Source organism: Capra hircus, chromosome 1 (assembly GCF_001704415.2).
Source record: "Capra hircus breed San Clemente chromosome 1, ASM170441v1, whole genome shotgun sequence".
NCBI classification, from domain to species: Eukaryota; Metazoa; Chordata; class Mammalia; order Artiodactyla; family Bovidae; genus Capra; species Capra hircus.
This window is the reverse complement of record NC_030808.1, coordinates 153,273,136-153,291,321: the sequence shown is the minus strand read 5'-3', so window position 1 is coordinate 153,291,321 and position 18,186 is coordinate 153,273,136. Positions and strand designations below refer to the sequence as shown.

Genomic DNA, 18,186 nt, shown 5'->3' with positions numbered 1-18,186 from the left:
CTAAATCGCTGCTCCCCATTCCGCTCTCCCCACTGTTAACCACTGGTTTTTCTCCCTCTGAGTCTGTTTCCACTTTGTCAGAATTTGTTTTGTCTTTTCGATTCCACGTTTAAGGGATAACATGCAGCGTTTGTCTTTCCCTGTCTGACATTTCACTAAGTGAAATGCTGGATTGTTAAGTTTCCTGAGAGCGGGCTCTAACTCCAGCCCTACATGTGGTCGGTGGCCAAGAAGATGATGAAGAGAGGGACGATAAATGAGATGTATTTATTGTCTTCAGTTTTGCGTAAGCTTGTGAAGCTAGAAGAAACTTTCTTTTTCTTTCACCCATGGATCTTTTTCAGATCTGTAGTTCATTTTCCTCCCTATGACTCCTTAAAACACACACACACACGCAGAACACCATTCTGATCATTTTCCTTGAACCTGGCATTGCCTTGAGGGAAATAGCTTAAAATCCCTTCCTGTTCCCAGAGATAGAGAATTTGTTTCTGTCAGCTGACATTTAGTGATTTTTATTTCCCTCGTTGGAGAAGTGCCTAGTGATCCAAGCTTGTGTTTGTCACCATCTCTTTCTGACTGTTCCTAAAAGAGGCAAAAATAGCCCTATTGATGAACGAGACATTCCCCCTCGTTTCTTTGCATAACTCAAGTTCGAACTGTACTTTGTGTCCTGGGAAAAGAAGATGTAGCTTCAGCTCATGGTCTTAGAAGCTGTCTAAGGGATTAATGAGTTGGAGTGAGATCTATTACATGTTTATTATTTAAAAGACATGTGTATGGTAGATTTTATTAACGTGTTTATTGTTGAAGCTGATAGTTTATAGTAGTTTTTTGACGGGCATCTGCTTTTTAGTGGCCTGATTTCAGATCTGTCCATGAGACCAAAATAGGTATTCAGCTTACTGCTTGGCCTTTCATTGGAATAATATGAGGATTAACCCTTTTGCCCGTGATCATGTTGAATGTTTAAAGCACCCAGAAGTGTTGCAATCATGGCTTGCAAGCACATCCTTTTAGCGGCTTAGAAAAGGGTTCTGTCCCAGCCGCCATGAGATCAGGGAGGTCAGCGTCAAGTCCTGATCCGGGTCACGGGAAGAATTGGCCAAGTCATCCCCAGGGGTGACATGCCGGGCTGGGGTTTCTGGGTCAGCAGTCCCGATGCTGAGCCCGTGAGACAGTCCGTTCCCTCTTATCTCTCGCCTGGCGTCCAGCCTCCGTGACTCACAGTGGGGCCCTGTGTTTGGATCCCAGGGCCCAGGGCCTGGTGGCCAAGAGGTCAGAGTCAATCTCAAAGACGTTGGCTTACGTGCTACTCATAAACATTGCTTAGAGCCAACATTTGACGTTTGTGGCCAACATAAAAGCACAACGTAGTAACCTCTTTAAAAGAATTGGAAGGTCTGGCAGCCCTGGCCCGGAGTTTCCAGCGATGGCTTGGCTAGAGCTGCCCGTCTCACCGAGCTTTTCCACCATTCTGGCTGGCCCCTCAGTGTGACCGTGGTGACTTGGCCTGACCCCTGACCTCACCCAGGCACTGGGGCTTTTCCTGGTTGGTCAGGTTCGTCTGCAGCCACGTTGCTCTCAGAAATGGTGATGTGGAAGGGAGCCAGACTGGACCCTGTGTTTGCAGAAAGACGGGAGGGATCATGTTTCTTGGTGGATGTGACGACCGATTTACTGTCTTTTATGTGAGAGCAAAGCGATTAGATTATGTACTTTGGTCAAAAAAATACCCTCTTTCCCTCAACGTCCGTGGGCCCTTTGAGGTCGCTGCCCTTGGTCTGACCTTCTGGCCCTCCCTGGGGAATGGCCACGTAACCCTTGGCGGCTGTGGCGGCGGTGAAGGGCGTGAGTCTGCGTCTGGGTGGTGCGGGCAGCGTGACACGGGGTGAGTGACCTTTCACGTGGCTTGAAACAGCCTGCTGTGCTCTCCTCCGAGGGGCCCCGTCCGTATGTAGACCCTCTGCCGCCCTGCCTCACCTTCAGGAAAGGTCTGTGCTCACACACTCAGCGTCTGAATCTGGTTTCGCGTGTTGTTTGACGAGCATTTTTCCGAATTTTCTTACATGACTGTGTTCAGGGTTGGCCCAAGTCCCGTCTGTACGGATTGGGGTGAGGAGGACGTTCTGGAGATGGCCGTGGCGACAGCTCACAGCATTGTGAGTGGACTTGGTGACGCTGCGCGCTCAGAAGCGGCTGAGATGGTCGGTGTGACGTCACGTGTGTTTCGCCACGGGAGAAAGTAAGAAGGGCGAGCGCAGCGACGAGTGGGGAGCACGTCCGAGCGTTTCTAATGGAAAGAGGCACAGACAGGGTCGTGCGTTCTTGTATTTCCACAAGGTCGGGTCCTTTTCCTGGGAGCCTGGTCCTCCGAGGAGACTGGAGTAGACACAGCTGGTCTCTCCAGGTCCCCTGTCTGTGTTTCTCCCTTCCTACTGACTCGTTCCGTTATTGCCGAGGAAAACCTCCAGGAAAGGGGCGGCTGGAACACAGGCCATGAGTTCCCAGCCCGGCTGCCCGCTAGAATCACTGGGGTGTTTCCAGAGCCCCATGGCCCATGCCCCTCACTCCAAGTAAAGCAAAATCTGCGGGAGCTCCCCAGCTGAGCCGGAGGCTGAGTGCGGCCAGGGTGGAAGATGCCCGCCTGAGGGACACCCGGCCTGAGTCACTGAGCCCAGGGTTTGCTTGTTGACCTGCTCCAGGGTCTAAAGTTGGAGCACGTCAAAGAAGATTATTCTTTTTTTTCCCTCAGTTCAGTTCAGTCGCTCAGTCGTGTCCGACTCTTTGCGACCCCATGAATCGCAGCACGCCAGGCCTCCCTGTCCATCACCAGCTCCCGGAGTTCACTCAGACTCACGTCCATCGAGTCGGTGATGCCATCCAGCCATCTCATCCTCTGTCATCCCCTTCTCCTCCTGCCCCCAATCCCTCTCAGCATCAGAGTCTTTTGCAGTGAGTCAACTCTTCACATGAGGTGGCCAAAGTACTGGAGTTTCAGCTTTAGCATCAGTCCTTCCAAAGAACACCCAGGGCTGATCTCCTTTAGAATGGACTGGTTGGATCTCCTTGCAGTCCAAGGGACTCTCAAGAGTCTTCTCCAACACCACAGTTCAAAAGCTTCAATTCTTTGGCGCTCAGCTTTCTTCACAGTCCAACTCTCACATCCATACATGACCACTGGAAAAACCATAGTCTTGACTAGACGGACCTTTGCTGGCAAAGTAATGTCTCTGCTTTTGAATATGCTCTCTAGGTTGGTCATAACTTTTCTTCCAAGGAGTAAGTGTCTTTTAATTTCATGGCTGCAGTCACCATCTGCAGTGATTTTGGAGCCCCCCCCAAAAAGAGTCTGACACTGTTTCCACTGTTTCCCCATCTATTTCCCATGAAATTTCTTTTTTCCCTCAGACCCAGTTATTTCACTCATTGTCATCTTGTGATTTGAGGAGCGTCCTAAGAAAATTCATGTGTTTATTTGGCTGTACTAGGTCTCACTTGCGGCAGGCAGGTTCCTTTAGTTGTGGAGTGTGAAGTCCCGTTCACCGACCAGGGATCAAAACCTGGGCCCTCATGTTGGGGGCAGAGAGTCTTAGCCATTTAAGCTCAGGGAAGTCCATCGAGGAGCTTCTTATATGAAAAGGATGGTCAGGCAGGGGTGGTGGTGCAATTTAGGACAAGAAACGCTGACTTTAAACATGACAGAATCAAAGCAAACAAGCATCCTCAGCCCCAGCGTAGCTGAGGGCTTGCTTTCTTTTTTGAAAAAAAGTAAATTACTATTTGTAATAATTTCAGGTTTAACAGAAATGTTTCAAAGAAATTAAAGAGAATTCCCTTATACCCTTTGCCGAGTTTCTGCCATCATTAATATCTTACATTACTGTGGTACATTTGTCAAAACTTAAGAAATTGACATTGGTACGTTGCTGGTAACTAAATTGTGAATTTTATTTGGATTTCATCAGTTTTGCGGTTAATGTCCTTTTCTGGTTGTGGGACTCAGTCCAGGATACCATAGCATTTAGTTGTTATGTTAATGATTAAAAAAATACATAAGCTGGACTGTGAAGCGCTAGTTGCTTCTCCAGTGTCTTACCTGGTGGGGAGTGCTCTGTTCATGCGCTTTGCTGATGCTTTATTGCTGTGCTCTGAGAACCTGAACTCATCTTGTCTTGTTCACTCTTGGCTTTCAGGACCTCACATCTGTGGTGTGTGTGTGTGTGCACGCTCAGTTGTGTCCGACCATCTGTGACCCCATGGAATGAAACCTGCCAGGCTCCTCTGCCCACGGCATCTTCCAGGCAACAATACTGGAGCCGATTGCCATTTTCTTCTGCAGGGGATCTTCGCAACCCCAGGATCGAACCCGGGTCTCATGCATTTCAGGCAGATTCTTTCCCATTTGAGCCACCAGGGAAGCCCTCTATGCTCTGTAGGCTTTTGTTCCCTCTTCCTTCCAGAGACTCCCTTTGGAGTGGCTGGAAAGAACCCCTCCCAACTCTGCAGTGTGTTTAGTTGGGGCCCCAAGACATGAGGTGGATCAGAGGCTCTTTTTAGTTAATGTTTCCTCCAGGCTGGTTCTGAGAAATGACCCAAAGGCACAAGGATGGTTTTTTTTTTTTTTTTTCCCAAGAAGCCAAGATACTTGGAACCCACATCTTAGACGAATTTCACCATCAGCCCATTTAACAGTATGCTATGCTAAGTCACTTCAGTCATGGCCAACTCTGTGTGACCCCATAGACGGCAGCCCACCAGGCTCCCCCGTCCCTGGGATTCTCCAGGCAAGAACACTGGAGTGGGTTGCCGTTTCCTTCTCCAGTGCGTGAAAGTGAAAAGTGAAAGTGAAGTCGCTCAGTCGTGTCCGACCCTCAGCAACCCCATGGACTGCAGCCTTCCAGGCTTCTCCGTCCATGGGATTTTCCAGGCAGGAGTACTGGAGTGGGGTGCCATTGCCTTATCCGATTTAACAGGATAGTCATATATTAAATTTGAACAGATTTCTTTGCAAAGCCTTTTTTGCCATAGCGTGTGTCAAATCTGCAGGTGTATCACTGCAGATGGTGACTGCAGCCATGAAATTAAAAGACGCTTACTCCTTGGAAGAAAAGTTATGACCAACCTAGAGAGCATATTCAAAAGCAGAGACATTACTTTGCCAGCAAAGGTCCGTCTAGTCAAGGCTCTGGTTTTTCCAGTAGTCATGTATGGATGTGAGAGTTGGACTGTGAAGAAAGCTGAGCGCCAAAGAATTGATGCTTTTGAACTGTGGTGTTGGAGAAGACTCTTGAGAGTCCCTTGGACTGCAAGGAGATCCAACCAGTCCATTCTGAAGGAGATTAGCCCTGGGATTTCTTTGGAAGGAATGATGCTAAAGCTGAAACTCCAGTACTTTGGCCACCTCATGCGAAGAGTTGACTCATTGGAAAAGACTCTGATGCTGAGACGGATTGGGGGCAGGAGGAGAAGGGGATGACAGAGGATGAGATGGCTGGATGGCATCACCGACTCGATGGACGTGAGTTTGAGTGAATTCTGGGAGCTGGTGATGGACAGGGAGGCCTGGCGTGCTGTGATTCATGGGGTTGCAAAGAATCAGACATGACTAAGCGACTGAACTGAACTGTACCAAATCTAGTTTCTCTCTTGGGTTTTCAAGAGGATAAGTCAACTGAAGAGAATCTCATAAGTATGTGAATGAAGCGATGAGCCTGGCGGCTCCTCCCTCCCCCAGATGTGCCTCCTGGACGTGACCCCGGACAGGGCGTCCTCTCGGTTTCCTCTCTTCCTCTGTAGTTGCCCTTTCCTTGTCTCCGTGGCTGCTTTCTCTTTCCTTCCCACCTTCTTCAGGGTGGAGGGCCCCCAGGCTCAGTCCTGACTGCTCTCCCTCTCTTAATTAAGATCTCACCCAGTCTTGTGGTCTGACTACCATCTGGAAGTTGCTACCTTGCAAACTGGCCTCCCTAGCCCTGTCTCTTGAAGTCCAGACTCGAACATAAGTTTGGTTCTCTACTAGACATCTTGGGAGAAGGAAATGGCAGCCCACTCCAGTATTCTTGCCTAGAGAGCTCCGTGGACAGAGGAGCCTGGTGGGCTGCCATCTGTGGGGTCACACAGAGTCAGACACGACTGAAGTGACTTGGCTTGCATGCATGCGTTGGAGAGGGAAATGGCACCCTGCTCCAGAATTCTTGCCTGGAGAATCCCAGGGACAGAGGAGCCGGGTGGGCTGCCGTCCATGGGGCTGCACTGAAGTGGCTCAGCAGCAGCAGCAGACATCTCTGCTTGGTGTCTGCTGGGTGTATCAAGTTCAGGACGTGGCACACCAAATTCTCCCCAGGACGCTGCCCCCACAGCCTTCCTTCCTCATCACAGTCCTGACAGCAGCATCCATTCTCTGCTGCTGGGGCAGAACCCCTTGGAGTCATCCTTATGTGCTTGCTTGCTTTCACACAAACTCTTCATAAGGAAGTCTTGAGATTCCACCTTGAAAATATATCCAGAATCCAGCACTTCCCACCATTCTCACACTGCTACCAGCCCACTTTGGGCCACCACCTCCCACCTGGACCGCTGGGTTAGTCTCTTAGCTGCCCCCTGAAGCCAGGTGGATCCTGTCTTACAATGTTTATTTTTGCTCATTCATTTATTTGGCGGAGCCGGGGCCTGGTCACGGCACTCAGCACCCTTAGTTGCAGCACGCAGACCCTTAGTTGTGGCAGGCTCTAGTTCCTTAACCAGGGACTGAACCCAGGCCCCCTGCATGGGGAGCGTGGAGTCTTCATCACTAGGCCCGTGGGGAAGTCCCCAGAAGTATCCTTTTAGAATAAATCAGATCCTATCACTTCTCTGTTCAGCATCCTCCAAGGACTTCCCCTGTCGTTCTGAGTAAACGCCAGTGTCGTCAGCGTGGCCTCTGAGGCCTGCGCTTTCTGGCTGCTCGCTGGCTCTCTGGTGTGTCTCTTCTTCCTCTTCTGCCCCTCGTTTAGTGAGCTGCAGCTGCAAGGCCTTTCTGCGCCGTTTCACCCCAGGGCCTTTGCCCTGGCTGGTCCTCTGCCCTGGCTGGTCCTCTGCCCTGGCTGGTCCTCTGCCTGGAAGCTTGCTTCCCGGCTGTCAGCATGGCCAACTGCCTTGCCTCCCAGAGACCTTTATCCAGGTGTCACCCCCTCGAGGAGACTGCCCTGAGCCCCTCACAGAAACTGCGTAGACACTGCTCCCCGCCCCGCCTGCTTCTCCTTACCTGCTGGCTCTTTTTTCTTTCGTGCTTGCCTCCATGGGAGGTGCTGCAAGTGCTCATGGGTATTTCTCATTAGCCGCCTGTCCCCTTCCACCCGGCTGTGAGCTCGCTGAGGGCAGTTTCGTCTGTCTTGTCTGCTGACCCGTGCTAAAGAAGACTGCCGTGTTATAGTAGCGTGGTCGGTATCCGTTGTGTGCACGAGTGATTAGGGACCGCGATAAAGGCCAGGAGTGCACTACCAGATGATAGGAGTGGTTCGGCAGCTGCTCGTGTGTAAGGACCCCAGACTTCTTGCCTGGCCTTGTGCTCAGGGCTGGGCGTATTTTTGTCTTATTTAATCTTTTTTTTTTTTTAAATTTTATTTATTTTTTAATTTTTTAAATTTTAAAATCTTTAATTCTTATTTAATCTTGACAGAGACGCCAAGAGATGGCTACTCGTTGAACAGTGATGGAAACTGAACCATGAAACATTTAATCAACTGTCCAAAGGCACACCTCTGGGAGCCATCTCTAGTTAGCTCTAGGTCCTGTAGCCTCTAATAAACCTAGAGGAAACTGTGGCGGGTAGGGGTGGAGGGAGGTGGGGAAGTATATTTCATTGTTAGCAATGCTCTTCTCTGAGTGTCTGCATGTAATCTCGGTGTATTTTGTGGTAATTTCTGGATAAGAGAGGCTTTGAACTGAAGTGAAGTGAAAGTCACTCAGTTGTGTCTGACTCTGTGACCCCATGGACCCCAGTCCATGGGGTTCTCCAGGCCAGAATACTGGAGTGGGTAGCCTTTCCCTCCTCCAGGGGATCTTTGCAACCCAGGGATCTAACCCAGGTCTCCGGCACCGCAGGCGGATTCTTTACCAGCTGGGCCGCCAGGGACGCCCCAGAGAGGCTTGGCTGGTAGTTAATCCTGCGTCTCCAGAAGTGCAGTCTGTGTCCTGCTTTTTTCTGACTGTTTAGACCCAGATCTTTCTGTCCCTTAGGGAAGTGGAAGCCTGAATGGGGGCTTCAGTCTAGGGGGAAGTTTGGTGGTTTCCAGTGGCCTTTTCCAGGACAGCACGAGGACGAGGCCTTTGGGGAAGCGTAGGTGGAGTTCCCCTCCCCCCAGGAGGGACGCAGATGCTGCTGAGGCAGGGATGCGGCTTCAGGATTCCTAGCACCTCGGCTGGCTGCAGGACCCCTCCCCCACCGTGCTGCGGTCCCTTGGGGACCAGCCTGTGGTTCCTGGACCCACTTCTGGGGCATGTCTGCTTCTTGATGCTGGGGTGGTCCTTGTCCTCCGGGACTTGAAGCCCTCGTCACGTGGCAGAGACTGTTCTCAGGAGTCTGGCTGGATCCGGGGGCCTAGACTTGGCCTCCAGGAGGAGGCCTGGTCTGAGCATGAAGCTGCCGTGTCTTCCTGCTCGGCCACTGCGTGAGTTTTCTTTGCTCTGTGATAAGTCACCGCCAGCCTAGTGGCTCAGACAGCATGCGTCGATGACCTCAGTTTCTCCAGCTGTTCTGGGTTCTTGGCTACGGGCCTCGTGGAGCTGCAGCAGAGGTGTGGGCTGGGGCTGCGGCCTCATCAGGGCTTGGCTGGGGAAGGCTCTGCGCCAGGCTCCCTTTGGTGGTGGGCAGAATTTCATCTCCTAGGGCTGAGGTCCCTGCTTCGCGCCGGCTGTTGCCCACACGGCCCTCTCACAGCCTGGCGGCCAGCACAGGCAGCGAGTGGCTCACCCCGCTAAGAAGGAGCCTTACAGTGTCACGTCGTCACGGGGGGTCGCCCGTCCCCTTGCCTGGCTCTGTCTATGAGAAGCAAGCCTCAGGTTCTGCTCTCTCTCAGGGAGGGATTGTAGGAAGACGTGAACGCCAGAAGTGGGGGGTCACTGGGGGTCACCTTAGGGCACATTCACCCGAGCAGCCAGGTTACTGCCCCCGCTCCCGCCTGACCCCCAGAAGGCGCCCAGAAGCGCCCTCTGACGGCGCTCTAGGCAAACGTCACGCTTTTGTGGATTTGATGCTGTTTTTCGTAGGACCAGTGGCAAGGAGGGACTCTACTGCCTACCCAGGGTTCCCAGGTGGCGCGGCAGGGAAGAATTCACCGGCCAGTGCAGGAGACACGAGAGGTGCAGGTTCGATCCCTGGGTTGGGAAGATGCCCTGGAGGAGGAAATGGCAGCCTACGCAAGTATTCTTGCCTGGAGAATCCCATGGGCAGAGGAACCTGGTGGGCTACAGACCGTGGGGTCTCAGAGAATCGGGCACGACTGTACACACAGCTGTCTCAGGCTGGCACCTCGCCGAGTGTGACTTGAGGGTGGGTAGCCAGCGTCGGTCCTCAGAGCCCTCAAGGGCCTTGCCACCTCCCCCGCCCTGCAGCCAGTCTTCACCGTTCTGACCCTTTCATTTAAGCTGTGGAGTTATTTCTAAAGGCGGGGGCCCTCTTAGCTGCTCGTGTACTCCTCTGAAATGCGTGGATTTGCTTTCAAGTGACCGAACAGCAAGACGGAAGTCTCCATCTTTCCTCTAGCGTGTTTGCAGCGGTGCCGGCTTCTGCCCCTCTGTGCTGCTTTCGGTTCAGATGTGACTGCTCTGATGAAATGAACCAGAGCTGCCTTCCTCCTCAGAGTACGTCTTGTTCCAGAGCAAGAACCGGTAGCTAGTAGACCCTGTACTAATGACTGTCCTCTGGGGCTGGGCCTTGAGTTGCTGAAAGAGGCGCCCAGCTTCCCTCCTCTCACTCTGAGTGTTCCACAAACGGGAAACAAGGCTGACTTTCTTGTGTTTTTGCTTTCTTACTGGAAGACTCTTTTTTATTGGAGTTGATTTATGATGTTGTGTTGGTTCCACGTGCACACCAAAGTGATTTAGTTATTTCCTTAGATTCTTTTCCCTGATGGATCAGAACAAAATGCTATTTACATCTTGTATATAGTAGTATATATAGTATAGTATATAGTAGTATGTATCTGTCAATTACAAACTCCTTTAAACCTCCTCATTCTGTCCCTTTCTTTCCCCTTTGGTAACTACAGCTCCATGTTTGTGAGGCTGCTTCTGTTTTGTAAAGATCATTTGTATGGTTTTTAAATACTTCACACATGAGCGAAAGTAACAATATTTGTCTTTGTCTGGTGTACTTTACTGAATATGATAATCCCTATGCCAATACAGGGAGAAGGCAGTGGCACCCCACTCCAGTCCTCTTGCCTGGAGAATCCCAGGGATGGAGGAGCCTGGTGGGCTGCAGTCCATGGGGTCGCTAAGAGTCGGACACGACTGAGCGACTTCACTTTCACTTTTCACTTTCCTGCGTTGGAGAAGGAAATGGCAGCCCACTCCAGTGTTCTTGCCTGGAGAATCCCAGGGACGGGGGAGCCTGGTGGGCTGCCGTCTATGGGGTCACACGGAGTCAGACACGACTGAAGCAACTTAGCAGCATGCCAATCCATGTTGCTGCTAATGGCATTATATCCATTCTGTTTGTAGCTGAGTAATGTTCCATTGTGTGTATATGTGTCTGTGTGTCTCTCTGTGTATGTATGTGTGTGTGTATGTGTCTGTGTTTGTATGTGTGTGTGTACATGTGTCTGTGTGTGTGTATGTGTGTGTGTCTGTGTGTGTATGTGTGTGTATATGTGTGTCTGTGTGTGTGTATGTGTGTGTGTGTCTCTGTGTGTGTCTGTGTGTGTGTCTGTGTGTGTATATGTGTGTATGTCTGTGTGTGTGTCTGTGTGTATCTGTGTGTGTGTGTCTGTGTGTGTGTCTGTGTGTATATGTGTATGTGTCTGTGTGTGTGTATATGTGTGTGTCTGTGTGTGTGTCTGTCTGTGTGTGTATATGTGTGTGTGTCTGTGTGTGTATGTGTGTCTGTGTGTGTATGTGTGTGTATGTGTGTGTGTCTGTGTCTGTATGTGTGTGTATCTGTGTGTGTCTGCATGTGTCTGTATATGTGTGTCTGTGTGTGTCGGTATGTGTATGTCTCTGTGTGTCTGTGTGTGTATATGTGTGTGTCTGTGTGTGTGTATGTGTCTGTGTGTGTATATGTATGTGTGTCTGTGTCTGTGTGTGTCTGTGTGTGAGTGTCTGTGTGTGTATCTGTGTGTGTGTGTCTCTGTGTGTATATGTGTGTGTCTCTGTGTGTATATGTGTGTGTCTGTGTGTGTGTCTGTGTGTATGTGTCTCTGTGTGTGTATGTGTGTGTCTCTCTGTGTGTGTATGTATGTCTGTGTGTATATGTGTGTGTCTGTGTGTGTATCTGTGTGTATGTGTCTCTATGTATGTGTGTGTGTATCTCTGTGTGTGTGTCTGTGTGTATGTGTCTCTGTGTATATGTGTGCGTGTCTCTGTGTGTCAATATGTGTGTCTCTGTGTGTGTGTGTTCGCACACCATGTCTTCTTCATCTACTCATCTGGAGTTTAGATTGCTCCTATGTCTTGTTGGACTTCCCTGGTAGCTCAGCTGATCAAGAATCTGCCTGCTGTGCAGGAGACCTGGGTTCAATTCCTGGGTTGGGAAGATCTCCTGGAGAAGGGATAGGCTACCCATTCCAGTATTCTTGGGCTTCCCTGGTGGCTCAGACAGTAAAGAAACTGCCTGCAATGCAGAAGACCTGGGTTCGATCCCTGGCTTGGGAAGATCCCCTGGAGGAGGGCATGGCAACCCACTCCAATACTCTTGCCTGGAGAATCCCATGGACAGAGGAGCCTGGCGGGCCACAGTCCATGGGGTCACAAAGAGTCAGACGTGACTGAGAGACTCAGTTCAGTCCATCTCAGCCTGGCAGGCTACTGTCCATTAGATCAAAGGGAGTTGGACACGACTGAGGGGCCAAGCACAGCACAGCCCTGTCTTATCTGCTGTAGACAGCGCTTCAGTGAACGTCGGGTGCATGTATCTTTCTAATTATGTTTTTCTCCAGATACATGCCCAGGAGTGGGATTGCAGAATCACATGATAGTTGTATTTTTAACTTTTTGAGGAAGCTCCAAGCTTCCCTTGTGGATCAGCTGGTAAAGAATCTGCCTGCAATGCGGGAGATCTGGGTTTGATCCCTGGGTTGGGAAGATCCCCTGGAGAAGGGAAGGCTGCCCACTCCAGTATTCTGGCCTGGAGAGTTCCATGGACTTCATAGTTCATGGGGTCACAAAAAGTTGGACACAACTAGGCAGCTTTCACTTCCAGCTTCCAAGGAGCCTCCATGCTCTTCTCCAGAGTGGCTGTACCAACGTACGTTCCCACCAGCAGTGTGAGGAGGTTCCCTTTTCTCCACGCTCTCTCCAGAATTTATTGTGATGGCCGTTCTGACTGGTGTGAGGTGGTATCACTGCAGTTTTGATTTGCGCTTCTCTGATAATTGGTGATGTTGAGTGTCTTTTCATGTACCTGTTGGCCGTATGGATGTCATCTTTGGAGAGACGCCCATTTTACTTGAGCTCAGTGATCACTGTCTTTCACCCTAGTCATTTAAAATGTCAGTGGGTATTTGTAAATGATCTCGTACAGTCTGATGTCCCGACGTCACAGCAACTGGGATCGCCCATCCTAGGGCTTTCTTCCTGCTGCTCCTGTCTTGTCTGAGACCCCCGCAGGACACACATGACAGTGTGTTGGCCAAGTCTTCTCTTGAAAAGTCTGGAATCTTCTGCTTTAGCTCCTCTTAGCGTGTCTTTTGTTCAGAGCAGGGTGAGAATAACCCGGGGAAAAAGAACATGAGGGGAGAAAAGGAACACGAGTCAAACCTCTGAAGAAGTTTTAAGGCGAGAAGGGTGGGGGTTCAGAATTGGTTGATTCTTTCGTAATTAGTTTATTCCAGCAGAGCCAGTCTGGAATCAGTCGATTCTTTTACATTTCAAAAGTCCGTGTCTCAGTCTCTTCCCCTGAAAGGATTTGTTAGTGGGGAAATTAAAATCAAAATGTTATTGACACTTGCTTACCTAATCACAGTTGCACATGTGGGGAAATCCAGATCCTCTTTAACTTTTCCACTTTTGTATTTTTTTTAAATTTTAGCGTTATTTAAAAAAATCATCTGTTTATCTCTTTGTGGCCGTGCTGGGTCTTCGTCACGGCATGGGCCTTTCTCGAGTTGTGATCCCCTGTTGTGGAGGTGGGGGTGGGGCTCGTGCAGCGTGGGTTCTGGGGCTCGCGGACTCAGTAGTTGCCACACGTGGGCTCAGGACTGGAGGCTCCTGGGCTCGGGGGCATGGACTCAGTAGTTGTGACTCATCGGTTTAGTTGCTCTGAGGCACGTGGGATCTTCCTGGACGAGGGATCGATCCTGTGTCTCCTGCATTGGCAGGCAGAGTCGTTGCCACTGAGCCACCAGGGAAGTCCTGAGTTTAATTGTTCATGGCGGCATAAATCACTTTAGAAATACTTCTTAAAATATTATAGCAAATAGGCATGCAGAAGTTGTTTGCTTGTGGAATATGCGTGTCTCGAGAGTTCAGTGTGGAAGTGTCTGTCCGGGCTACCCCGGCTCTCACGGGGTGGCTGCAGCTGCTCCGTGGGGACCCTCCTGGGTGGGTGGGAGGGCCCTGCCCTGCCCTGCCCTGCCCTGCCCTGCCCTTGGCCTTGGAGAGGCGCTGTGCACGTGGCGTGAGCCCTGGGGAGCCTGCCCTGGTCTCCCAGGCCTGCCCCCCCACCCTGAGGAGAGGGCCCAGTCTGTGGACCCGTGGCTGCCGTCCGCCTCCTGTGGTCTGATGTCCCACTGGGCCCACCAGTCCACTTCCGTTTCTGACCGCCATGTGGCTCCCAGGAGTCCATCGCCCCCGTGTCATCCTGGGGTCCCTCAAAGGAGAGGCATGAGTGATGAGGTTTCCCGCTGGTGACTGCTTGCTGCTGGGTGTGTCCAAGAGTTGGGTCACGTGCGTGTGTGTGTGTGGCGGGGACAGGGAAGCAGCCCACCGCCTGCGGGCGCCTCTGTCTTGACCGCAGGGCTGAAGGTGTTTGCTGGGGGCAGGCCTTCACGGCCGCTCTTGTCCTCAGATGCCTGCTTCATTGCCTTGGAGTCTCTTTGTTTTTCTGAATGGAAGTGTGGTTGATTTACAGCATCATGTTGGTTGCAGGTGTACAGCAAGGTGGTTCAGCTATATATATATAGTCTTTATTGCACATGCATGTACATGGAAAACTCATTTGTGGTACACAGCCGTACATGTATGTGTCATACGTGTACACGGTGCCTTTTTCTTTTCTGTGAGGTGGCCCCATGCATTGCCCTGGCGTCCTGAGCTGAGGACTTCTCAGGACCTTCCGCTGAGGATACGGGGGGCTCCTGGAGAAGGGCTGGCTCCACGAGGAGGCTGGCTGCAGCCCCCCACAGCTGCCGCACCCAGGGAGGCTGGCCCTCTGCCTGTCAGAGCCATGGAGAGCCAACAATGTTCTCAGCGAGAGGGCCTTGGGAGGAGAGACCTGGGGAAGAACACCAAGCAGGGGCGTTTCCCGAAAGAAAAGCAAAGTCACACGGGCCTGCCAGCCCATCGCCTGGAACCCTGCACAGAGCAAGCTCCGCCCTGCTGACAGAGACTAGGCGGCCCACACGGCCCACACTGCCGCCCTGACAGCCCGTTACACACGTGTGTGCATATACGTGTGTGTGTGCATAGTACGCGCTTCCCTGGTGGCTCAGACAGTAGAGGATCCGCCTGCAATGTGGGAGACCCGGGTTCAATCCCTGCGTCGGGAAGATCCCCTGGAGGAGGGCCTGGCAAGCCCCTCCAGTACTCTTGCCTGGAGACAGAGGAGCCTGGAAGGCTACAGTCCATGGGGTCACACAGAGTCAGACACGTGTATATGTGTATACATACATACATATTCTTTTTCAGATTCTTTTCCTCTGTAGCTTATTACAAGGTAATGAGTCGAGTTCCGGTGCTGTGCAGTAGGTCCTTGTTGGTTATCTGTTATATAGACGTCTATATGTTAATCCCAAACTCCTATTTTACTAATTTACGCCCCTCCCCCCGCGCCTTATATTCTTTCTTTAACGCATTTTTAGCTTTGATAGATTTTGCCAGATTGCCCTCTGGAGGGGTTGAATTCTTTAAAAAAATCTTTTCCAAATGATTTTTACAATTTCTGAGTGACACACAATTATACTCTCTTCCAAAAAAAAGTGGAAAGATTAGCGATCCGGCAGAGTCCCTTTTGTCGCCAGCGGCGTCCATGCCAGGCTCCCACCTGGGCCGTCCGCATCCCCCAGGGCTCACTGCTGTCCGAGGCGGTTGGTTCACCCTGTGTCTCAGTAGCTCTGTTTCTGTGCCCTGCGGGTGGAAGCCACCAACAGGAAATCGACATGACTGGAGTGCGTGTGAGTGCGTGTGCGCTTAACAGACAAGCCATATTGTACTGAACCCATTGTTCCTTATGATGCATTTTCCGTGATGACTCGTCGTAGAGGTCTTTCCGTGATGTAGATCCCTCTCCTTCTATATTATTTGAGTTGTTTGCCATCAGTTATTTTTTTTCAAAACTGTCTTTTGGGTGATTTGTTTAAGGAAAAAAGTTAGGATTTCATTAAACACCCCAGTGATTAAAAAAAATATATATATATATGTAGTGCAAAATCTTGACGTGTGTATGTATTTCTCTTCTCAGATCTCAGAACGCTGATCTTCCCAATGAAGGCTACGTCTTGGAGTTAGACTGCTGTTCTTCCCTAGATCACCTGACGGACCAAAAAATCCTCCCAGAGTTCATTAAGAAGGTCAGTGCTGCAGTCGATGGGCCGGGGGATGGGTTGGCTGGGCATTCGCCTGAGGGGACTGCGGGTGGGATGCACTCCACAGGCCTGCTCTAACCTGGGGCTTCGGGAGGCCTCGAGGGGGCCGCCCCTTCCTGCTCAGGCTGCCCCTGACCCTGGAGGAAGGTGGCTTTCCCCACTCCCAGGAAGCCAGACCCTGTGTTTTTAGGGATGGAGTGGCCTTAATAGCTGGCAGGCCTGCTGGCCCCATGGCCAGGAAGCCCTTCAAATCCTCAAGGCGGTGTGAGCCCCCAGCTCCCAGCTCCCACTCACCCTGTGGGTCTTCACTGCCACGAGCCTCCTCCTGTCCTAGAGCAAATGGGAGTGTGCCACCGTCCAGTGACCACTGGCATACGATCACCCTGGGGAAAATTGCCTCGTTGCAGGGGGTTCATTTCCTGCCCACAGATGTGTCTGGGTTTGAACTTCTGTTTGGGCCATATGAGGTTTCCTGCTTAATTGCAGGGTGCACTCAGTTTCGGTATGCTGACATTTATGGTGGGAGGAATGTCCTTGCCCAAACTGGGGTAAAGTTCACCGTTTAATCCTCACCTTCTCCTCCCTACCCAGGCTTCCAAGATCACTGGCAGGTCCCCGTCCTGTTGAGGTGATCAGGATATGTTTGAGATACAGTCAGTCAACTGTTGTTGTTGTTCAGCTGCTCAGTCATGTCTGACTTTCTGCAACCCCATGGACTGCAGCACGCCAGGCCTCCCTGTCCTTCACTATCTCCTGGAGCTTACTCAAACCCATGTCCATTGAGTCGGTGATGCCATCCAACCATCTCATCCTCTGTCGTCCCCTTCTCCTCCTGCCTTCAGTCTTTCCCAGCATCAGGGTCTTTTCCAATGAGTCAGTTCTTTGCATCATGTGGCCACAGTATTGGAGCTTCAGCTTTGGTATCAGTCCTTCCAATGAACACCCAGGACTGATCTCCTTTAGGATGGACTGACTTGATCTCTTTGTACTTCAGGGGACTCTCAAGAGTCCTCTCCAACACCACAGTTCAGTCGAAAGCATCAATTCTTCGGCGCTCAGCCTTCTTTATGGTCTCACATCCATACATGATTACTGGAAAAACCATAGCTTTGACTAGATGGACCTTTGTCAGCAAAGTAATGTGTCTGCTTTGTAATATTCTTTTTAGGAGCAAGCGTCTTCTAACTTCATGGCTGCAGTCACCATCTGCAGTGATTTTGGAGCCCTAGAAAAGAAAGTCTGTCATTGTTTCCCTTGTTTCCCCATCTGTTTGCCAGTTGATTCGTGAATTAGTGAATCAGTCAGCAAGTGAGCTTATTAGTAAATATCTTAGGTGATCAGCATTGGGCCGAGAATGGTACGGTGTGCTGGGATGCAGAGAACAAAATTGGCGTGGTTTCTGCCCTCGTGTCCATACAACGGGGGAATCTCTTTTGAACATGAGTGATGAGCCTGGGCAGGAGGGAAGCGGTGGAGACCCAGAGTGTGGTGTGGGGTCAGGGCGGTGCATCAGGCCGAGAGGGCAGGATGAGGTCTGATGGGGCTGCAGAGGGCCGGGGTGGGGGGTGGGGGGCGGGGGCAGGAGCCCTCCCAGCAATGCAAGCAGCCCGTGGGAGGGACAGAGCAGAATGAAAGGGAAATCAGGGCCTTCTGCACGAAAGGGGCCGTGAGAGGCGGGAGGACAGGCTAGGACTCGGCGGCGGGAAGGCGGCGGGAGTCGTGGAGAGTTCTGCAGAAGAGTGAAAGGACGGGGTGGTTCCTTTACACAGCCAGTAACTCTGGGTTTTTTATCGGGGGGAGGGGGATCACTCTCTGCCTCCCTCCCTTCACCCTTGTTGAGTGTCCAGGCTCTACAAGCACCCGGGGAATCATCACTCAGGTGTGGTGGGAGCCAAGACCCACAGCCCAGGAATCAGATGACCTCTTTGGTCAGACATTTGGGTAATTTTACTCGGACAATGGAAGATTCCTTCTGCTCTGCTTAGAATTCAGAGGAAAAGCAGTTTTTGTTCACACGTGCGTAAGCCTGAGAACACAGGTGCTTTCGTATCTCTAGGAGATGTCCATATTAATAGAGCCATCTTCTTTGGATTTGCTGTGAATGACCTGTCCTCATAAACTTGGCGGAGACCTTCTAGAGGTGGGATTTCCCCCATGATCTGAGTCCTGGGGAAGAACGGTTGTAGAAATGGTTTTTGTAATGAGGATTCAGATGCTTAGAATATTTGAGGGCAAGTTGGTAGGATGG

At 51.2% G+C, this 18,186-nt stretch overlaps 1 protein-coding gene across 2 annotated transcripts in view; it reads left to right on the top strand.

The window, feature by feature from the left end:
• Window positions 1-18,186, top strand: part of RFTN1 (raftlin, lipid raft linker 1) — a 233,764-nt gene that overhangs the window by 108,093 nt on the left and 107,485 nt on the right. For both annotated transcript variants that reach the window (XR_001918539.1, XM_018053142.1), the window contains exon 4: window positions 15,815-15,923. Coding sequence is in view for 1 of the 2 variants with exons in the window: in XM_018053142.1 (XP_017908631.1) it covers window positions 15,815-15,923 (109 nt within the window). In the remaining variant the exon portion in view is untranslated. The remainder of the gene's footprint in view (window positions 1-15,814; window positions 15,924-18,186) is intronic.